General features: G+C 41.0%; 1 protein-coding gene and 1 long non-coding RNA gene across 5 annotated transcripts in view; one reads left to right on the top strand and one right to left on the bottom strand.

Moving 5' to 3' along the window:
* The window catches only part of BOD1L1 (biorientation of chromosomes in cell division 1 like 1), a 37,743-nt gene extending 17,293 nt beyond the window's left edge, over positions 1-20,450 (bottom strand). For all 3 annotated transcript variants that reach the window (XR_011326482.1, XM_069793409.1, XM_069793413.1), the window contains exons 1-12: positions 20,105-20,450; positions 19,478-19,602; positions 17,940-18,130; positions 16,059-16,682; positions 15,431-15,580; positions 13,879-14,048; positions 12,679-12,802; positions 12,177-12,321; positions 11,422-11,497; positions 4,366-10,510; positions 2,153-2,220; positions 571-640 (exon numbers count right to left, since the gene is read on the bottom strand). Coding sequence is in view for 2 of the 3 variants with exons in the window: in XM_069793409.1 (XP_069649510.1) it covers positions 571-640; positions 2,153-2,220; positions 4,366-10,510; positions 11,422-11,497; positions 12,177-12,321; positions 12,679-12,802; positions 13,879-14,048; positions 15,431-15,580; positions 16,059-16,682; positions 17,940-18,130; positions 19,478-19,602; positions 20,105-20,317 (8,101 nt within the window). In the remaining variant the exon portion in view is untranslated. The remainder of the gene's footprint in view (positions 1-570; positions 641-2,152; positions 2,221-4,365; positions 10,511-11,421; positions 11,498-12,176; positions 12,322-12,678; positions 12,803-13,878; positions 14,049-15,430; positions 15,581-16,058; positions 16,683-17,939; positions 18,131-19,477; positions 19,603-20,104) is intronic.
* Positions 20,451-20,832: 382 nt separating this feature from the next.
* Positions 20,833-23,628, top strand: part of LOC138687244 (uncharacterized) — a 49,762-nt gene continuing 46,966 nt past the window's right edge. For both annotated transcript variants that reach the window (XR_011326485.1, XR_011326483.1), the window contains exon 1: positions 20,833-21,294. This is a non-coding gene — a long non-coding RNA (uncharacterized lncRNA). The remainder of the gene's footprint in view (positions 21,295-23,628) is intronic.

Here is a 23,628-nt window from a genome sequence, read left to right as displayed (position 1 = left end):
AGGAGGAGAAGAAAAAGAGGAGGAGGAGAAGAAAAAGAGGAGGAGGAGAAGAAAAAGAGGAGGAGGAGAAGAAAAAGAGGAGGAGGAGAAGAAAAAGAAGAAGAAAAAAAAAAGAAGAAAAAGGTCTTTCTGTGAAGTCTCTGTGACTTAAGTCATATAGTACTTACTATTGTCATATCCTCACAGGGCCTGTCACAACACCCGAAACAAACATGTTCTAAGTTTATAAGGAAGAAAGCTATTCTTTGGGGAATTTTCTTTATCTTTCCCAAGCAAACATTTTTCTGTATTTATTGATTTTAAATAGAATGTTAGCAGTCTACTTTTTTAAAATCCTAAATGCTTTTCACTTTTCATTCAGCCTATCATACTGGAAGAAAAGGCTGACCCTCCTTCTTTCCCACAAACCAAATGCAAAGCCACACGAGCTCCTAGAAACATTTCAAGAAGCTTTCTGCAAGCTTTGCTACAATCCCTCTACATATAGTATATATCAAATCTACAACCCTCCCATCATAAGTAATAGTCAAATCAGTATGAAAAGTAAGTTGCTATCAGTATAAAAATCACCTTTTTGAAACTCTTTAGTATCAAGATCCACATATCCCTCTTCACTTCTTGGACTTTCAGGCTGTTGTGGCTAAACACAGAATCAAAAGAAACAAAAATATTGCAGACATCCAGAACAAGTGATCTCACTCCCCTCCGTCATGTTATGATGAACATTGTCTTATGATCTATAAAAGCCTTCAAAAGCTTTCTTCTTAAGACAGCAGTACAAATATTAATAAGGAACACCAGCAGAGCTAAGTCACATTACTGTAGAACAGTACAGTGCCTAACCTTGACCTTAGAGTTAACATCGGCACCAGAGATTAATTTAAAAAAAGGAGATCTCAAGAGAAAACTCAGGAAGTCAAGGTGCAATACCTACTCTAAGTTGAGTTCCAAATATGAGCAATATTCTAGAAATGTTCATGTATACAGAAAAGTATGTATCTGCAATGTATAACAAGGTACAGTGAACACTTCTCAACTCATGTGTTTTGATTTTTTGTGGGTTTTTTTGTGTTTTTTTTTTAAATTCAGGTTGCAGATCAGCTATATATTACTGATGCATAGATAATGCTATATGGAGCTAAGTGTACTTAAGTCAGATCTGGACACTGTAAACTCAGATACAGTGCCACTTGAACATGGCTATACCAACTCTAGGATCACCTTATGCTGGCAAACAGTACAGCTGTTTGCAGGTGGAACTCAACTCAAATCAATAAATCCCACCAGACTGAAGCCGACTTGGATTTTTCTGAAGTGCATCCCAGGGATCAAAACCATGGTTGAGAAATACTCTGCCCTGGAGCTGCAGCCAGTAGCCCTGTGCAGATCCACCCTTTCATAGATGCTTGGGAGACTCTGAACCATGTTCTCCCTCAAAATGCTTATTACCAGAGTTTGACAAGACATGAATACATGGAACCAGCCCTGCATCTGAATGAAGAATTAACCCATTTGGAATCCCAGCTAGTATGGATCACACCACAGACACACAAACAGATGGGCTCTACTTTGGTCTTACACAAGCTATAGGTGACCATGAGCCCCAATATCCTGGATTATTCAGGATGCCCTACTCTTCTGTTACAGCAGATAACAGGCTGTTGTTATCACAGTACAGAACAGCAGCAAGTGTTCCTCAAACACATAGAGGATGGGCAAGTCTGATGACTGGCAAGGAAGTGATACAATGAAATGAACAGCAGTGTATGTTTACTGTTTCAAAACACTAAACTAACAATTGCCAACTGTAAGAGCTAAGGCATGTATGACTATTTACAAGTAGTATCACAAGCAACATGAACACAGTATGATCAACTGTGAAAAAAGCAGATTTGGATTTCGTGGTCACAGAAAGAGCATGGCTGAGGGAGGGAATTGGTTCTACCACAGCATAACATGGACGGCCCACAATTTCAATGCCAGCTGCTTAGAAAAGTACAGCTGAATAGTCTGAAAAATGACCCTTCAAAATTTTTGAAGTTCAAATGCCATTTTTGCTGCACAAAAATCAAAAGGTATATAAGAAACCCTAGCAAGATGTGTAATTATATAAGAAACAGTATAGTTAAAATTTTCAAAATAAAATAAATACCTCGTCAGTTCTCAAGTTACTTTCAAATTCTAGTTCTTCTGCCGACTTTGGTAAAGCTGCATTATTGCCTAATGAAATACAAATATGTTAAAATTATTAGATTACATTATGCTGTATTTATCTCATGCTACAGTAGGATGCTATTTCTCAGTATCACCTCAGGAACAAAGCACATGAATTTTAATCCCTTCCTGTAGGCAACAGAAACAATAGCAAGTCTGTCTGCAGCAAACCAGCTCAAAAAACCCCAACTTGGCATCTGCAAGAACACAAGTACTGCTATGTTTTCCTTAAATACAAAAGGATTGGAAAATATGGGCTATCAGGATTTACCACAGCTTACTTATGAATTCTGACTTTGGCTTTTTTCCTTGCGTTTCCTTTAAAAAAAAAAACACTAACAGATTTTCAGACCAAATTCCAAACAGCAAATTACCTCTGTATTAATGAGTGCAGAGCTAAGAGTTAATACTAAGAATAATATTTTTCTATAAGTGACAATTAGATCTAAATCCATAAGCTCTAGAACCATAACCACTGAAATTTCCCATTTCCATAGACACTGAAAGCTCAGCAGCTCCTGTTAGTGACAACATCATTTCTGAAAATCTTAAAACCCCACCCATTTCATTCCCCATGGGAACAGCTGTATGCTTGTAACATCTGAAAAACAGACCATGCAGACAGCACCTTCATATGACTTCTACAGCCTTTTTGGACACCTATTTCAGAAGCCTGTTTATACAGCTTTTCCTAAACAAAAAGAAATAGTTATAACATGGTAATTCATCAATGATGCATGTGAAGTGATTAAATTGTGGTTGTGGTCCACAGAATAAGACTACCATTACCACTGGTACTTACAGAAGCTACGTCAAGGGACAACAAGGATTGAGCAAAGCACCAAGACAGAAATACCTTAGTGTAGCAGTTCACATTTTCATGGCTCATGCCTGTCTCTTGCATAAATACTGAATAACATTTTTCAAGTTTACTAAATCAGCATCTTTCCTTGATAAATTCCTAAGATCCCAAGATCTGCAGAGTGAGCTTTCTCACCCTAAATATCAATAAAACTAGAAAGTAAAGCCAACCTTTGAGAAACTGGACCTCAACTCACATTTTAAAATGTTTTTTTAAATAATAGCAAAGACAGACATGAGAAGGAAAAGGTTTTAAAATTAGTGCTTGAACAGCATCATTCCACTTCCTTTGGTATAAAGAAAGATAAGCAGATTTCTCTACTATTTTTCTACAGTTTAATTTCTCCAAAATTTATAATGAAGTCATAATCTGGAATTCATTGTGGCATCTACAGAATGTATTCATTCTCATAAACTTGGTGCTTCAGCTACTGTGGAGGGTCAAAATGGAGAAAGGCTGAAAATAGCAGGATGTTCATTACATGGTATTTTAGGAACTAGCAACCATGCAAGTTCATTTCAAGTGTTAGCTTCCAGAAAAATGGATCTGGAAATAAAATATGATATCCTTAATATCATATACTATCATAACTTAAGTTTTCTATTTAAAATGGACACCTATCATCATTGCTCACTTAAAATACTCATTTATTTAGGATGACCGATTCCTTTGTAACACAAAGGAGGACAATTTCAAGTGCATGCAGAACACAAAATTCAGCATAAGAGTGTGAATCTGACCATTAAATAACTATCCAGAGAAAATCTGGGGTTATGATTAAGGATGGCCACTCTTAACCTTCAAAATTACTAGAAAAGTTACCTTTTTTTTCTAGAGAATTTACCTTTTTAAAATGTTGAACCTATGCCTAAATGAAATGCATCCTCTTTCCTGTAAAAGCAGTTTTGAGTTCCAAAACACATTAATAACAAACCCCGTCTGTAGCTCCATGGTAACTACCCCCTGCAAACCACTTCAAATATTAGCTTATAATTTTAAGTCAATGTATTTTAATAACTTTTTTGCACTCTAGTAACATTTAATTATTTTCCAACATACCTCAGATAATTGTGTTCAGTCACTCCTACACTCCCAGAATCACATGCCTATTTAAATATTTGTCACAAATTCTTAAATATATTAACAGTTATTTTGCAACCAACAAAGAAATTGGGTATATTTGAACAGTGTAAGTTATTTTTAACTATGATAATGATAAAATGCACTATTTATGACAGTTTATAAACCAAAAACTTAAAAAAAAAGAGGGAAAAAAAAGAAATCCTCACCTGAATTAAAGGTTGCATTACTTTTTTGAAAAGGAACTTCAATTCTAATATCATCTATTTTGACCAAGTTTGTTTTGTCATCACTGCTGTACAGCTCTTCTACATGCAACAAGCGTAAGTCACTTTTTTCCCCTAATTCTGCTTCTATTGTCACTTCACCATGGTTGGTATTTACAGTCACTTCATTTGCAGAAACTAAGGAAAGAGCCTGTGCCCTAGGCAGGGAAGTCCTTATTTCAGAAAAGTCACTTTCTAAAAGCAAGTCTGAGTTAAATTTATAGTTTACGTTCCTTAGAGTTTCACTCTCTACTGTTGCTTCTGAAATCATACAAGGGAGTTCTGATGTAACTTCCTCATGCAAAACATCTTCAGCTTGTTCATCATCCTCACTTGCCTCTGAGGAAGGACTTGGACTCACAGCAGTCTCTGTACTAATCTCCACGCAAAGGGCTTCATCTACACTCATGAGGTTCACTGAATTTTCATCTGTTTCTGTGTTTTCACTGTCTACTGTGGTCTGAGATGCTGCTGATTCTCCCCTCACACCACTCTCATGGGTCTCATTCTCTCTACCAATGACAAGCAAAGAATTATTGCTTTTTTCTGGACCTGTAGTTGATAGGATGCATTCAATCTGGTTAGCAGTATTAAAAATCTCCTCGCTTTTGTCTTTTACTTCTGTACTCTCAGCAGCAAGTTGACTTTCTTCTATGACTGTAAAGGTGAAGAGACTATCACATTCTTCCATTGTGCTCAGAGTGATCACTGCCCCCTCCTCCTTATCTCCTATACTTGAAGCGGCATGTTGATCTTCACTGTTGGTGGCAACCCTCAGCACAGGAGCTCCACATTCTCCCACAAAAATCACAGAACCTTTGCTTTTTGCATCTGCATTGAAAGCAGCTAGTCCAAACTGTTCATCTACAGTTGCAGTGGTCTCCACAATCTTACATTCCTCTGATGCATTTGGAGAAATAATGGCATCTTCATCTTCTTCTGCTACAATGAGTTGACTTTCAGCTTGCGGTGCTGCACTGATCAGGACTATCTCACATTCTTCTGTCATGCTTGTAGTGATCATAGCAGCTTCATATCTTCCTTCTGTTTCTGAAGCAGTGAGTTTGTTTTCATCTTGCATAGCCACACTAGACATTGGAGCTTCAAAACATTCTGCTGTACTAGTAGAGATCATTACCGTTTCATTTTTTGACTCCGTGTCTGACACATGTTGAATTGCCTCTTCTGTGACTTCAGCTGACATTAGGATTACTTGTTCTTCCATGACACTTGTGGAAATCATAGCACACTCATCTTTTTCTTCCTTGCCGCTGGCAGTTGGGTGACTTTCATCATCATCATTATCATCTCCTCCTGCACTGGATTCACTAGGCATGGGAACCTCGTATATTTCCATATCTATAGAAACCATAGCATTCTCATTTATTTCTTCTGTTTTCACAGAGGGGAGCTCACCATCATATTCAATAGCTGCACTTGACATAGGAGCCTCAAATTCTTCCACAATACTGGTGGAAATCATAGTGCACTCATCTTTCTCCTGCTTACTGCTAAAAGTATGCACACACTCTTTAAACTCTGTAGCTGTACTGGGCATAGGCACCTCTGTATCTTCAGCATCTATCAAGATCATAGAGCTTTCCCCACTTTCATTTGCTCTTGCAACAGCAAGTGGACCTTCCTCAGCATCCATGGCTGAATGTAAGGGAGCATCACTTTCTTCCACTGTACTGGTAGAGATGATATCCCCTTTTACTTTTTCTTCTCTGTCAGCAGGAATAAGAGAATTCTCATCTTCCTTTAGAACTGCACTACTTATAGAGGGATCAAGTTCTCTGCTGTCAAAGGAAGTCATGGCATTCTCATGTTCATCTTCAGCACCAGACTGACTCTTATCTTGTGCTGCCATAGCACTAGTCATGGGACCCTCACATTCCTCAGAATCTAAGGGAATCAAGGTACCTTCATGCTTTCCTATATGGGCAGTCAATGCACCCTCATCTGCAGCACTTGCGCTGGTTACACTGCTTTCAACAATCCCTTTATCATTTTTGCAGTCTGTGCCACAGTTAGCTTCTTTCTCTGCACTCATCATGCTGTCGACAGTAAGCTTATTTATATTTGTGCCAGCCACTCCTGACTCAGCTTCCATTTGTTCAGCAACTATGCAGATAATAGAACTTTCACCTTCTTCTGCACCTATACAAATTAGCGCATTTTCACTTTCCATTCCTGTACAAGTAGAAGCATGCTCATTTTCTTCATTTCCTCTTCCTGTACTGGTCACAATGCCCTCACCTTCTTCATCCTCTTCTTTTGAGCCTGTACTAGTCACAAAACCTTCATCATCACACAGACCTACACTGACTGTAGTGATATTGGCTTCTTCCTTTGCCCTTGTACTGTCCATTAGACTTTCACATTTTTCAGCTTCTAAACAAACTGCAAACCCCTCATTGCTGTCTTCTAGCCCTGTGCAGACTACTGAAATTTCAGCATCATCTTCTGGAGTTATGCCTGTGCTGGTCACTGCGCTTTCACCATTTACAGTATCCTCAGATTTGTCATGGCTTGTTCCAGTTGCAGCACTGTTGTCTGTGACCACTGCAATACATGCACCAGTTACAGTGCTTTCTCCTTGTGCATCTGTACCAGTCACTGAGCAGATGATGAAGTTATGACCTCTTTCTTCTGCACCTGTGCAAGTCACAGTACCTTCGTGTTCTTTTACCTGGCCAGCTCTCATACTGCCCCTAAATTCACCTGAACTATCACCACTTGTCGACCCTTCACCTGTTTCTGTCCCTGCACTAGTTACAGCTCCATCGCTCTCCACTTCACCTAAGCAGGATACAGAACTTTCAAATTTGCCTGTATCTACACAAGTTGAGGTCTTTCGCTTTTCTTCAGAGCCTGCACTAGTCACAGCATCATCTTTTTCTTCTGCCCCAGCACTATTCACACTGTCTTCAATTTCTACTCCACTTGCATTGACTGAATCCTTACCACTTTCTTCTGCATCAACCATGGTACAATCACCATTTTCTACTCCTTCTGTACTTGTTAGGAAACTTTCACTTTCTGCTAATCCTTCAGTGACAACACTGCCACCACCTTCTTCAGCTGCTGCAACAGTACACTCACCAATATCTGCTCCTGTGATGAAACTGCCACTCTCACTACTTTTTACCCATATGCCTGTTGTGAAACCTTCGTCAGCTTCTATGCTTGTGCAGATTACTGTCACCTCACTTTCTTCTGAGCAAGTGGTTGTAGCATCACTGTCCTTTTCAGAATGTGATGCACCCTCAGCTCGTTCTTCTCCTGTACTAGTGGCCATTACAGTGCTCTCAATGATCTTTTCTGTGCTAGTTCCTATCACAGTGGCTGGAGTTGTTTGTAGGCTGCTGTACAACAAACTAAGTTTACTACTTCCTGCACTGGTACCTACTGCATTGCTTTCATTTTTATCTTCCATGCCAATCACAGTATTCCCTTCTTGCCCACTGGCCATAACAGAGCCTTTGACTGCTTCCTCAGGAACTCTTTTAGGCACTAACACAGAGGAAGACTGTATCACATCATCAACATCATGCATCTCATTCTTTTCCACATTATCCATCATTGTCCTTTCTCCCTTCGTGGAAGGATCTGTATTCAAGCACTCTCCTTCTTTTCTTTCTACAAGTTCTTTTGTTGTTACATCTCCACAATCTTCAGGTATGTCAGTCATCACGTTTTCCTCTTTTATTTTCAACTCACTTCCCTGAGTGCTTTCTAACTTTGCTGCTTCATCACAGTCTTCTTGACTAGGTAACCCAGCTGTACTCTCTTCCATTGCCTGTTCATCAGGCTGGGGCACCTTGTTATCTTTTTCTATACTGTTTGTCATAGTGGTTTTGTCACCATCATCTTTCAAGATAGAACTCAGCACTGCACTATCTTGTTCCACGTATACAACCTGTGCTGCATCATTCTTCAAAATGAAAGTATCTTCAAATAACGAAGTCTCATCTGAATTATGGCATTCCTTAGACATACTACCCAAGGAATCTGTAAAATCTGAGATATCCATATCCATGGACTTTGCATCAGCAGCATCTTCTCTGGAAGAATTAACTGCTAAAGGAACATCATCTGAATTAGAATTTATCACAGTTTTAAAATTCTTTGGTCTTCTGCTACCTTCTGAAGCTTGATCCTTACTGGGAACATTCAGTAAGATTCTACCACTTGTTTCATACACAACGCTCATTTTATAAGCCCCTTGTTTATTGGGTCCTTGATCTATGGAAGCTTGTTTGGACAAAGTGTCTAAGGCACCAACTTGTTTATTAGGGATATCTTCTTGTTCAACAGTTTTTTCAGCTGCAGGCAGAAACTGCAATTCACAAGCTTCAGGATCTGCCAAGCTGTGTTTTGATACCTTATTTGAAACAGAGAGAGATAGTTTTTCTTTTGCTGCATACTCAGCATCTGTGGCTTGCAGTGAGTTTTGAATGTTTTTTCCTTCTATGTTAGATGCTTCCTGTACTTTTTCTTGTTTCAAATCAAGTTCCATCAGCTCTTCCTCATGACCAGAATGCAAGTCATCATTATTCATACTTGAATTTTGAGGGACTGGAGCATGGCTCTTTTCAGTTGTGCTAGCTGATTCCTTTTCCTCTCCAAGTATATCCTGGTTTGATATACTGCCTCTTCTATTTTCACATGATATCTTCTTACTTTGTTTTTTATCCATTGCCACTGTGATGTTCAATACTTTTTCATGCCCACTATCCATTTCTTTAATATCTTTATCTTCCAATTTCATACTCTCTTCCTTCTTCTTTATTTCCTTGTTGCTGTGCTTTAAGTTTCTGCTTTTGTGACCTTCAGCAGAGAACCTTCTTTCTAGTTTGGAATTGCTTAAATCTTTATCACCTCTATATTTCTCTTTTACAGAACCTCTTTCTCCAGAATGTAACTTAACTCTGTGACTAATATCTTTTTGTGATCCCTGAGCTGATTGCGTACCACTTACAAGCTCAAACTCAGCACCACTCTCCTCAAGAACTTTGTCTTCATTCTTGGATTTGTGTTGCTTATCTGAATCATTCTCTTCCGTGCTCTTCTCTTTGTCTAGTTTCTGACCAGTCTCCGGTTTTGTTAAATTTTCCTGCAATTCTGTTTCAGATGCTTTGAATTGTTTAGTATGACCCTTTGACTTAGACTTTAACAAAATCTTGTCTTCTACAAGGCTCTTAGATCTTCGTCTATCTTTATGAACACCATCTTCTTGTTTCGAATTACAATCAGAGTTAGTTGATTCTATTTCACGTTTATCTTCGGAGTAGCTTTCGCTCCTTCTGTGTGATGCAGAAGCAGCTTGCTTTGAGGCACTTTGGGAATCCTTTTGTGGCCTAGAATCACTCAGGGACCTTTTGGACTTGTATTCTGCTCTCGATTTTTCTGTTGAGAGATGTCTGTCTTTTTTATTTTCCTTACGCAGCAATTCTTCAGCTTTTAAGGTTGATTCAGAAATATTTTTTCCATCTTTTCCAGTTACTGATATTTTCCGTTCACTTCGGTGTTTACTTTTTCTTTCAGATTTGTCATCTGAGGAAACCTTTATTTGTTGATTATGCTTCTGACCACCATCCTCTCCTTTCAAACTTCTCTCAAATGAATGGAGTTCAACATCTTCACTTAGTTTGTGAATACTGTCTCCTTTATATTTGTGCTTTAAAGAAAGTTTATCTTCTAAACCAGTTCTTTCCTTTTCATTTTTATCTCTGTAAGACTTGGCTTCTTTTTTGGCAGCATTTCTCATATGTTGAATTTCTGTGTCACTATCTTTTTTGGGGTGTTTTTCATTTTTAAGTATGGATTTCTGCTTCTGTAGTTCTTCAGTATTGACTTCTGCTCTATCCAGTTGTCTTTTTGGATCCCTTGTTTCACTGTCCTGCTGGGCTCCTTCAGCCTGAAGAGAGGTGGAAGTTTTTCTTTTATGTTCTTTTTCTGCTTTAGAATCACTTTTGCTTTCCTCAGTTGAATGCACCGACTCTGAAAGTCTTCTAAGCTGTTTAGAGATTTCACTTTTCCCATGATTATGCTTCAATTCTTTGGAAGAAGTTTTTTCACAAGTCTACAACAGAAAGTTTTTAGACATATAAGCAAATGTTATACAGTTCCTTCACTACATGACCGAACAGAATTGTTAAGGGCAAACTCTCCATAAAAACAATACACCAGAGAATACACTTAACATTGTAATTAAAAGTCACCTAAAATACAGACAGTAAGAAAATGAAACTTGCCGTTTTCATTTCAACTATCTGCCACTGTGGGAAAATCCAAAGAAAGAGAAGTTAACCTTAAGCAGTCTGTTTGAACTTGAGTATCTTTTCTTTATAAAGTGATTTTTCTTTCTAAAATGATTTAAATGGATTTTAAAATGAACAATCACAATTTCAAGAACTCCATAAGTTACTTTGAACAGCCATTATGCTGTTCAAAAAACCCAACAAAACAAAAACCCCCAAACCAAACAACACCCCAACCCCCACAAAAGATAAATCTAGATTCCATTTGAACTTCCAACTATCACATTTTTTTGTGTTAATAATGTTGTTGGTAAAAACTCCCACCATAAAAATTCTCTTCCCTTTAGTGTTTGGACTACATTCAGTTTTCCCTTAACTTCCCAGTGAGAAGTTTAAATAGATCAAGATCTTCAAGTCTTTGTGTGTAAGACACACTTTGCTCTTTTTAAAAACCCCAACATGCTTCACAGAACAGGGCTTAAACTATATCTCATGTTCTACTACAACATGCATCAGCACTAAATACATAGACTGTATATTCTGGTGGCTACTGGAATTCAGAAAACATTACTACACCAATGGCAGATCACTAATGCCACTGAAAGAACTCTAGCAGGAAAAAACTAATTCATGAGAACAAATGCAATATTATGCAGTTTGGCATGGACAAATGAACAAGTGCTGTTATAATTAAAAAGGAAGATCATACGGTTTATATTTAAGAGACACATACCTCACTTGTCTTTTGCATTTCTTTAGGATCTTCTTCAGATGGCTCGTATTTCTTTTTGCAGCCATCTTCAGCATGCCTGAAACAGGTATTTGGACAATTAAAAAAAGAAAAATCTGTATCAGCCCAACATTAGTTTGTGAACTGTCTGCTTTTAAAGCTGAAGGAGAGAGAGAAATGCACACTAAAAATACTGAAATAGAACATGATCACAGAACTTTTAACTAGCCAATTTGTCCAAGCTTTTTTCCTCTTGAAAAATTATGTGTACCAGCTTCAAAGATATCCTCTGGATATCAGTGCTTTAAAGCAGAGAATGTTAGTATGACAGCATTAGTACTACAGTTGTCCCTGTAAAATGGACAAGATCTCCTTGTGCCATACATACCAGTATGTAGACAGATACGTACATGTGTACACAGCTATGTAAAACACCAATTTAAAGACTAAGCCAAGCTGACTGATGTATTAGATGCACAAACATCTGAAAGCTCTTCGTTCTCATTCCTTTATTACCATTCGGTGTAGGAAAAGCCACATAGAGGCCACTACTGCAGTGTGAGCTGCAATATATTTAAGCAGCTATAATTTGATTTTCTGCTTGAACTTTATGCTTATTAGTAACAAAATTATGTGACTATTTTAAGAGAAAGTTGTTAAAATGGGTAAGGCTAACTGCGAAGTTGAAGAGAATGTTTTAAATCTGTAAAAAATGAGTATTCAAAAACTTAATTCCTTTTGAGCAAATACATGAATACCTTGAATCTCTTTTTCTTTTTCTGCTCAAAGCTACTTTTTTTTCTAAAAATTTCTGTTCTTTAAGCACATCCTTAATGCTGGTACCAGTAACTTTTGACTCAAGACTTCTTGATGAAGTTTCTTCTAAGTTCAAGCCACTTTTTCCTAAAACAATACACAAACGGTGAAATACATAAGCATGTCATTATATTACTGTTTCAGCTATAAACATGACTGAAAAGTAGTACAGAGAGTACTAACATGTAGCAGAGAATACTAGTGTATACGGGTATTCATTGCATTTAAGCAATATAATGATGTATGAAAGGATATAGGAAAGACTGAAGATATAGAACTTTGTATTAATAATTTGTATTACACATACTTCCATTAGATCACTGTTGAAACATTGGGTTTTTAAGGGAAATGACTAGAGACCTATTACCAATATTTTAAGCTGAATACTTTTTTCCAGAGTGAGCAAGAGCAGGATGGCAGGGGCTAATGTTATACTTCTCATACCTTTAGCATTTTGATTTCCAGTTTTCAGGGATTTTGTTTTTTCTGCAGCCTTCTGTTTACGTTTTTCTTCAAGTCTCTCTCTGTTAATTTGTCTTCTTAGGAGTCTCTCTTCTTTTTCTTTGGCCTGGACATACAAAAACAAGGAAAAGAATTAATTTATCATTAGGTCAAAGGGTATTCTTTGACTACAAATATATGTCTAAACCCCACAGAAAACAGAACATTGTAGCTTGAGGCAAACTAAAAAAAAACAAAATAGTCCTTAGAAATCATTACATGAAAGTTAATGGAGTCTTCTAATACTTCTGTGAAGTGAAACTAGCTGAATTCCAGTTTCATTGCTGCTTAACACCACCGACTGAGGCTCTAAGACCTTCTCAAAGAATATATCTTATTTTTAATTTATATATAAAAAATATATACATAGTGTATATATATTAAATATATATATAAAATACATGTAACTATAAAAAACCCCCTGTATTTCGCCAAAGGAAAGCGATCTAAAAGAACTGCTGCTGCCTCTTCTGTGTGCTGGTCCTTCTTCCACAGAACACAATGAACATGCTTAAACCTCTCTTTTCACTCTCAATGGCTGCAGACATGCTACAAACTACTGATTTCATGGACAGCAAGAACTACATTTGTAAAGAGATGATGTAACTAAGTAGCCTGCAGTAGTCAACGCAAGCCCGAACTACACAAAGTCCCACTGAAGGCAGCCTGCAGGTAGATATGGGCTACTTTTTCCACCCAAATTGTCATTATATGCATTAAATCTATCGAAGACAAGTTTTTCATATGTGCAGCAGTTCTTACTCTCCCCATCGAATCACTCAGTTGATAAAGAATCCACCTGTTGCTGTGATTCTGTGAAGACATTTAATAAGTAAATCCTCTGTCAACACCAAAAGACTGTTCACTTTAGAGCGGGGGGGGGAAAGATGGAAAAGTGTGTTGTTGCTTTCACCACCAGAAGCCTTCAAGCTATAACCAGAGCGCTTTGCTGGAGAGCAGATCATGCAATATTGGTGGAAATCTGAAGGAGGGGAGTTGTAACACAAAAGGAAAAAGCAAAAAAGAAAGCAAGTGAGACGAAACAGAAGACTCCCCCTCACAAACCACCACCAAAGAAGTGGAATTTCTGTGCTGAAAAGTTTAAGCAGCCAGAATGTGAGTGGTAACAAAATTCACACTTACAATGGACTGACGGCGCTGTTCTACAGTTCGTTCATCATCAGAATCGCTGAAGTATTTGGAGTACAAGAAAGGCTTACGAACATAAGCATGACGAACAGGCTTGGCTTTCCCATCACTCAGCTCATTAGCATGAGGCTTTGTCTTACTTTGACTGTTTTTCTCCTCTTCATCTGAAGAAAGGTTAGTGAAGCATAGAGATATATTGATAAATTAGGGCAGTGCTTTCAACACAACTTTTGATGAGGCAAAGCTACTCAAAATGTATTAGCAATTATTTATTCTAAAAACGTAGACAGTTAAAAAAATTAAACCCTTTAACATCAAAGTATCACTAGATTATGAAAACCTGAAAGGTATATTCATGTGTTTGTGCACACCATTCAGCCAAAAAACTGCAAGATACAAACCCCAGCATAAACTGGGATACAGCAGTTGGGCTTACCCTCTTGCCTGTAATCACGTTGCCTCTTTACATATAGTATTTAGTAGTTAACACCATATAAGAAGTCAGAATATAATTTCTGCTATATATTAAATTAAGCTTCTTCCCTACACCAAAAAAATTTGTACAATATTCGAGTATGTAATAACTAGATAGGCTTACTGAAATATATACACAAAGCATTGTTATTTATACTCATGCAAGTATTATTCAAGTAAAAATAAATAAATCTCTTTCAGTTTTATCAGGATTATTAGAAATAAAGCAAAACCACTTCTGCTCCCTACCGTATGAATTATTTATACCCCTGAAATATACTTAAGGCTTGTTTTCACTTCACAAATATTTAGTCATAACCGAATGCAATCTCTCCTGTTTAAAGGTAACACCAAAGCCAGAGAATATGCAAGTAATTCAGTGCTTCTAAATAATATTCTTAGAGCAGAAAAGCTCACAGCACTCTAGAGACAAGTCATTCAGGTACTAAGGCACTCTGTATTATGAAGTGGAAAGTCTTATCAACTGCAAAAGCCCCATATCCACAGAAATCAGAGTCTGAGGTCTGCTCTAGACAAGGAGAACACAAAAAAGGTAACCCAGTCAGTGAAAAGATTTGGTGTTTCCAAGCTCTTAAAGCTAGATCCACTCCTGTTCCTTCCACTGTGGCCATGTAGAATTTGGAAATTCCTGCAGTCCTAAAGCTCTACAACCAACCTGATCTGCAAAGTCAGCTACATCCACTACCCTGGGGTCACAAACAAAGCACTCCAATGTTATACCAAATTCACAGCAGAAGGGAGAGGAAAAAACCCCATAGGAAAGCGACATATCCATCACTGTTAAGTGTTTCTGTCGCCTATGAAATACTGTAGCACAAATAAGATTTACAATGTTTAGAATATGTCAAGCTATTAAAAAAAAATACTCAAAGTTTGTCCAATCCTTGTTTTTTTTTTTATAACTGCACATGTACTATCCATTCCACATTTGAGTTCCTTCTCATAAATAAGTACAATAAAACATACTGCAAAACCTCAGATTTATGATATGATGCACTCAACAAAAGTGTTGCATATTCTTTCTTGCTACTTAACAACCTAATTCTTTTACCATCTGATGTGATCTCCCCCTCTTCAGTACTGTCAGAAATTACAGTCTCCTCTTCACTCTCCTCTTCAAAGGAAGAAAGGTCACTGGTATGGACAGAGCTGACAGTGATGTCACTGAGTGCATCCATATCTGAATCTACTGATGCATTTTCTTGCAAAGGGAAAAAGAGAAAGAAAGGGCTGTAATGCAGCACAGTTTGAGAAACTTTTCTTACCAAAACACTGATTTTGCCACTGAAAACAAAATTATCTTAAGAACAGGAAATAGGGGAAAAAAATTGTAACATCTTAAATGAAGTGTTCTTAGGCTAACTGGTTTACTCAAAACAAAAATCACCCTGAGGTACAACTAGAAACTTTAAATGCAGACTGGAATCATTGAGAGAACTTGCCAGAGTAAGGCAGATGACCAATCACACACACTTCAGGAATCAAAGCTCATCTGATTCCTAATGTGGGCACCTCAGTTAATGGAGATGAACCAAGACCTAGCTGTGGCTAGCTAGACAAATGTGCCAGAACTAGCAGAGAACCCACATTCCAAATATACTTCTGATTCAACTCCTGCATACACTTAAACCCCCCCACCCATATCCACATCTTAAGAAAGAGCATTGCCCACACCATACCTTCTTTAGTGCTTTCAGTTGTTTTATGTTTATTGCTATTTTTTTCTGGAACTAACTGTTTCACTGGTTCTGAATCCCTTGCTTGCTTTTCTTCTTTTGACTTCATAGTATCATCACTTTTCTTTGAATGGTCGGACTTCTTGTCAAGTTTTTCCTTCTTTTCTTTTCTTCTTTCACCTTTTTCACTGCTGTCTGGTTTCTTGTCACATTTATCCAATAATTTACTCTTTTGATCTTCATTTTCCTGTTGAGTTTCTTTACTTGTATCTTTATTTGTAAAAGTCAAATTATTAGTATCCTTTGCTGAATTTTTAATTTCTTCACTTTGGCAGGGAAGCTCATTTAAATCTTCACACTTTCCAAATGTTTCAGCCCCTTCTCCAGAAAGATCACAAATTGCTTTCTCTCTGTCTGGCAAGTCCTCTGCATTTCTCTCTCTATCAGTGCTACCATCCACACTCTGCTGAGATGAGAGTCTTTTTGCAACTTTGTCGTTGGTCTTGGGATTTGAGTTCTCTGTTGAAGCCCTGGCAGCACTTGCTTCTTGGTTAAGAGAAGTTATTGTTTCTAAAATGGACATTGCATCACTAGCTACATTGCCACTAGGAGCTGTAGCAGAGACACCTTGAATAGTAAGAAAGAAAATAGTTTTAGTTCATCTTAGTTTCCATAATACCGTTCAGATAGAATGTTAAGCAAGTGAAAGGAAAAAGAATAATTACTTTATTTAAAAGAAGTAAAATTAACTAGAAGATTTGACTAATTTTGCATTTAGAGATTTTGGTTTAAAAGAAAAAACAAAAAAAAAAGAACAATAAGTTGCATTCCTGCAGCAATTATGATCTTATTACCAGAGATACATTTTGGTCTGTGACATACCGCTGTTCCTGAGATCATGTAAAGAAAGCAGAGGCTGTCTATGGGAAGGATGTTCTGAACACAATCCTTGTTCAACTTTACCACCATCCCAAGTGGGATGATGACGACTCTGGAGAAGCACAATATAGAATACGGCAGCAGAAAGTCTGTATTACATACTTCTGGTATCTCCATAAACGACATGGAAAATGGACTCAGCATATTGATTATATAACAACAGGACCATCAGAGATACCTTATCACTTTCCCATCCTTGTAGAAGCAACTCTGAAGATGGATGAGAAAGGGTTAACTGGACTAGCACTAAGAGCTGCAGCTGGCTTGTTAACCCACTTACTTTAAAGGAAGTGGGCCTCACAGGAAAAGGGCTAGGATTTAAATAAAGGGTCTGGTTACAAATAGATGGACTGCTATGGAGTCTCTTAGGAAGGGAAAGAATGGACAATTACCTGCAGGAGCATTTAGAAGTCGATACCAGGCAACATAAATGAAAACCGTAAAGAAAAAGTGCTGTGGTTATAAGCAAACTAAAGATTGGCTGATTTACAGCAGAACTTAAGCTCCTGAGAGGACCTTACCCATTCAAATTTTATGGCACACAGCAACTGCATTAAGACAGGTAACTGTCTCACAGGTAGTTTTTTTTCTGATCTACCAATGCACAAAAAAATTGAATCATTCTTCTCTTACAGCTATGTCTTATCTGATCCTATAATACTCAGAGGGCCAAACCCCGAGACCAACTTTTTTCCCTACAGTAAACCGATCCCTTGTAATCTCAAGTAGGAGTGACAGAGTGACATGGTGGTACATGGTGATGTCTCTCTCGCCTTCTACCTTTACACATACAGTGAGAGACAAGTATTGTGGTATGCTGCCTGGAGCTCAGCTTGTTAATACTGATGCTAACAATTTTGTGCTAGCAGCAAACCTAGCCAATGTTTTTGCTCTCTTGAAAAACAAATTTTTGTTAACAGACTGCTCGGAGAAATGGTAGAATACCTTGTACTGTAATAGAAGCATCTGTTTTCTCCTCACTTGGAGCTGTACTGGGGCCTGCCTCCTCTTTGTGATTCAATGTGGCTAAAAATTCATGGACAGCTTTTTCCACCTGAGGTCTGAATGTGTGGTTGATCTTTGGGTCCACAACCTGAGAAATAATTCTGTCAATTCCAGATTCCAACATTCCAGACCTGGAACAGAGTTACATGAATACTTAATAAGAAAAATGACTTTTCAAGAACACCTTGATGAAATATGCTCTTTTAGCTGTGACGAAAACACTCTTAAGAGCCTCCAATGAAGCATTAACATTTTCTGAGCATCACTGCAGCTATGTATTTAGCCAGCTGCCTGTACTTCCAACAGCTCTCTCTATACCTTATGAGCGAATCAAAAAATTGCTAGAGAAACAAAGCAATCCAACTGCATGGAATTAACACAACAAACAGCCTGTTGTTATGTTGTTACTGGTTATGCCTAGAAATGTCATCTAACTGTAAAAGCGACGTTTGTGGAAAAAATTAAGAAGAAACCTGATGTTATCAATTCCCATGGCACAAGACAGATGAATTGTAGATGGTGTGAGGGACAAACGACTACTAGATCAGACATCACCACCCTAAGTTACTTTCTGCCTGGTACAGTGTGATGCCTCAGAGTTCTGCAGCTTTAGAGAACACCCTTAATCTTCAGCAGAATCAAATAAATGGCAATAGAGAGATTTATGTCCATGGGTTCTCTCTAGACCCCTGTAATCTTTTGTGGAACACTTATTGCTTCTATGTCCTCATTCCCTCTTTAAGAAGAACTAAAAAAAAAAAAAACCCCAAACAAGAACTGCTCCCCTCCCACCAAACACAATAGCTTCTCAGTACAAGTTATCAATGGTACCACTACAGCATAACTGAGTAAGTTTGTTCCCAAATCCCTTGTTCGACCCAGTTTAGTGACAAACTCATGCTACTTTGAAGAAATTTCCTAACGCTTCTTATGACTCTAACTTTTGAGAAGAAAAACTAGACGAAGCCTCATGAAAAAATGCAACATCAGATAAGTGTTTGACATCATTTTGAGATAACAGCAGTTCTGAAAAAAGTCTTTTTTGTCTGGTTAGATTTACACCCAGTTTTTTGTTTTGTGAATTTGGCTTTGTACTCTGCAGAGCTTAGCTTGTTGAATCCTTTTAATTGTCCTTAGCCCAAAACTTGATGATAAGAGCAGTTTTATTTACATCTCCCTTAAAAGAAACAGTAAAGACAGACTTCAGCTGAGGTGCTACATCCCAAGTCAGAAACAAGCTTTCCACCCTTGCATCAACGTGGATCAGACAAAATAATATCTGCAGTCTAATTCTGACTAATGCTGATGGCGAGCTATCTGAAATGACAGCACTTTTTAAATGCTAAAAAAAAAAAAAAAAAGCTTCTTCAGAAGTTTCTTTGAAGAAAGCAGACACTTTACAATTGGCCTACAGCCCCCGTCACCCATTGCGGTACACGAGCGTGTTCAAACAGAGAAGCCCCAGAGCTGTCACTTACTTGAGAACCTGCTGCCTAATGTTATTTCTCAGCTGGTTCTTGTTGAGATGAGGACTCCAGGTATGGGTTGCCAAATGATTGGAAACAAAGTTGTCAACGCGCTGTCTCAAATTCTGGTAGGCAGGCTGGAAAGCAACGACAGAGAGGATGGACAGGAGGGCTCTGATGAGCAGTTGCCCCGCCGGCGGGAAGAGCTGGGAGCCCCGCCGGCCCCCCCAACCCACTGACGGCGCAGCCGCCCCCTCTGCCTCGCAGCGGTGGCAGCGTGCTAAGCGCGCCCGCACGGCTAGAAACGCCCCGCGAAGCCAGGCGCGTCTGTGCCGCCGGCCAGCCCACGCTCCCCTCCGACAACACGGGCCCCGGCTTCGCCCGCCGGGGCCGCCGAGAGGAGCCCCGGGGCCGCGGGCCGGGCCGGAGCCCCGCGCGGCCGCTGCCCGCCTCCGAGCGCGGGGCGCGCTCCCCCCCCCCCCCCCCCCCCGCAAGCCGCCGCCGCCACCCCCGGGCCGGGCCCCGCCGCTCTCGGCCGGGCCCAGCCTGCCCGCGACGTGCCGGAGCCCGGGGACGGCCGCCGGCGGGGCGCCGGGACCACCCCCGCCCCCGAGGCGCCGGCCGGCCGGCCGCCCGCACCTTGGTGTCCACGTCGGCCAGGCAGTCGCGGCGGAACTGGTCGAAGAGGCCCTGGCTCTTGAGGTGGTTGACGATCATGGAGACCAGCTCGGGCTCGGCCGCGCCACCCCCCACGGCGGCCCCGGCCCCCGGCAGCGGCGGCGGCTGCTGAGGGGGCGGCGGCGGGGGCGGCGGCGGCGGCGGCGGGGGCTGCGGCTGGGGGTTGCTGGCCATGGGGGCGGCGGGGCGGCGCGGCCTGCGCGGGGCGCGGCTGCCGGCTTCTCCCGGCCGGACCGGACCCCGGGACGGGGCTCGTTACCGAGCGGCGGCCGCGGCGGCGCTGACCCCGGAAGCGAAAGGGAACGGAGGGAGGAAGCGGCGGGCGACCAGAAGGGAAGCAGGGACGGCGCCGCCGCCGAGAGCGGCGCCATCGGCGCGAGGCGAGCACTGGCGGCGCCGCGCGCAGGAGCCGCGGGCCCTTTAAGGAGGCGGAGGGGGGCGGAGCCGCTGGCGGCCCGCTCCAGTGAGGCCCCGATCCGGCGGCGCCGCGGGGGGGGAGGCGGCGGAAAGGGGGGGGCGGCCCGGGCGGCCCCTCAGCCCCCGGCCCGCCTCGCCGGCGGCAGCCCCGCCGCGCCGTCCCGTGACGGCCGGCCGGCCGCGGCTGGGCGCTGCGGGCAGCGCGGGGGCGCCCGCCGCCCCGGCCGCCCGGCCGCCCGGCGCCGCGCCGCTGCCGCCCTCCCCGGCGGTGCCCCCGCGGCTCCGCCCCGCGCCGCGCCCCGCCCCTTCCTGCGCTGGCCGCCATCATGGTGGGGGCAGCGCCGCGCGCTTCCTCCCTGAGGCGCGGGGTGGGGCCGGGGCGCTGCGGCGGGAGGGGCGGGGCCTCCGCCCGGCGGGGCGGGGTGTCGGGCCAAGGCCGCGGCCTGTCAGCCGGCGGCGGCGGGCTGGGGGGGAGCGGGGCGGAGGGGGGGGAAGGTCTCCCCTCAGGGCGCTCGGGAGCCGTCGCTGGCTGCTAGCGGACACTTCCCGCCTCCCCGCCCCGGCCCTCCCTCCTCTGGTTCAGGGGACGCTGCAGCCCTCGCCCCAAGGGTAACGGAAGGCTTCGGTCTTCACGTGGGATCCCGTATCTCCCCTTTCCGTGAGGGGCCTGGGTCAGGCAGCTGGCAGCTGGCGTTTGAAATACTCGAGTTGAAGCACGTTTCCTTCACGTTTCGGTGCATTCCCACGTGCTTTTTTAATGCAAACGTTTTCAGGCCGTCTCTCGTTTGCCGCTTTGTTACGCCTTCCTTTCTCTTACCTCAGTGTTACGGTTACAACTGCTTAATACGCTGTGGCTGAAGTCTCGTCAGTGGCCCTAACTGCTCTTGTCACTCCTCTCAGTATCTTCTGCTTCCGCAGTCTTCGAAGTTGAATTCAGCGCAGACTGCGGGCTGGTAGTTCCCGGGCTGACCTCTTACAGCTAAAACAGGACCCCAGAGGCAGCAAACAAAATCTGGAAACAGAGGAGTTAATTTCATTATACTTGAGACAGTAACTTGAGGGACAGTCGTGTCTCACTGCCTGCGGTTTGGCTCTCCAGTCTCTTCTTGCCTAGGCGGCTGAGCTCCTGTCCTAACCAGGAGGGGTAAGGGTGAAAGGAAGTGTAAAAATGTACTTAAAAATAGAAAGAGGGACTGGCTTACAGGAAAAGAAAAGGGACTTGGCAGTAATAGTGTTTTGGTTACACAAATTTTGCCGCCTAATGAGTGGAGATCTTGTCCAGCTACAATAGGAATCACCCTCTGCAGTAATCATTAGAAATCAGTTTGGTTTTTAAAGGCGGGAGTGTTAGGATTGTTATTGCAGACTTAAAAGCAGGTTAGAAGTGTAAAGCTTGCCCCTAGTTTTCCTACTGTAAACTAAGTACTCCTAAACTAATTTAGAACTCCACAGAAGGAAACAAATCTGACAAGTATTTAAAAGTATTGTGAGATTTTTATCTCTGGATACCAGAATAATTTAAAAATTCTGGCCTCTGTTTGTGTAATTTCATATTTTCTACACGGACGTCTCAAAGGATTAGAGCACCAAAGTTTAAGAGGGGTGGGGAATCGGCAGCTCGCAGCCTGGTACAGCCCCTACTGGTATATCCAAATGCATGATCTACTGACTCTGTTACATCTTTTCTCAATAAAGAAAAGTTTCTTCACCGCTGACTAAAGATCATGTAGCAGTATGTAAGAAAGGGCAGAATTGAAGGGTGTCATTTTAGTAAATGCATCTACTGATTTTAGAAATAGTGTGTGACTTACTGTGATAGTGAATGGAAATTTCAGACATTACTGGGAAGTTAACACTTTCAGCATTTTGTGTTAGAAAAAGGCACTGCAACATCCTGGTTTGTGGTTGGGTTTTGTGGGTCTTTTTTGGCGGGCCAGTTTGTTTTTGGTTTTCGGTTTTTGTTTTTTTTTTGTTTTGTCGTGTGTCCCCCCCCCATTGGTACAGAAAATGATAAAAAAATGTCTTCTTTATTTTAAGAGCACAAGTGCGATACCTGCCTCACAGAACAGTATACCATTCACACACAAGATGTCATGGACAACCTGGAATATCTGTGGCCTTTGTCTCAGACTATGTCAATGAATGTACTGTGAAGGATACATACTAGGGAGCAGGAATCCATTAATGAGATTTGGGAATTGAAGGGCTATCGGGAATCAGTTATGCCCAGTGGTCTGAAACTATTGCAACAAGCAGTCCATACTCTAATTGATTCAACAGCTGAATGTAAAAGATTGTTCTGTGCTCTGAATTACGTACCATCTCATGTTTCATGCAACTTATTGAGTGTTGCAGGCTCGCTGGATATCCTATTTATCAAATAAAATATCTTTATCCTAAATGCTGGCTGAAAATGGCTTTTTTGTTGTCTGTGTCCAATTGTACAGTGTCCTACGGGAAGATGCTGTAAAGGAAACTGGAAGCCTCCTGAAAATAAAACATGAATTTGAATTAAACCGAAATCAGCCCTTTGTTGTCTGTTTGTTTTAAGGATGCTTTGCCGTCTTACGTTATCTGAGATGGGGTTACATGAAGTCTTGTATGCTAATAAAAAGATACATTATTTTTTTGATTGCACTACAGTATAGCTATATAGAGAATTATGAATGTACAACTAAATGTTAAGCCATCTTGCTGTTTTCAGTGAGCTCACAATTGAACTTACATATTTAATTGTTTCAGTTGTTCCAGAACTATTAAGTACTTGTAGTTGTTTATTTTGTACTCGGTATTTGTCTTTGTAGTTTACTGTAGTTTTTACTGTCATTTGATGTAGTCACTTAGTGATGCCTGATACCCAGTGCTAGTAAAATGTTTCTGTGAGTAGACATTGAAAAAGACTTGTCAGATAACTAACAGAAACAGTTTGGCATGAGTACAAAGGATTTGGGTTTTTTTTCAGTATTTTGTCGTTCTCAGCTGAGCAATCTCCTTGTTTACTTTCATAGTCCCAGTTGATTTTCCTAACTGATATTTCTGTTATCCCTTGAATTTGCACATGCTTCATA

This window comes from Haliaeetus albicilla, chromosome 1 (assembly GCF_947461875.1).
Source record: "Haliaeetus albicilla chromosome 1, bHalAlb1.1, whole genome shotgun sequence".
Classification (NCBI taxonomy): Eukaryota; Metazoa; Chordata; class Aves; order Accipitriformes; family Accipitridae; genus Haliaeetus; species Haliaeetus albicilla.
The sequence above is the reverse complement of the archived record's forward strand: the minus strand, read 5'-3'. Positions and strand labels throughout refer to the sequence as shown.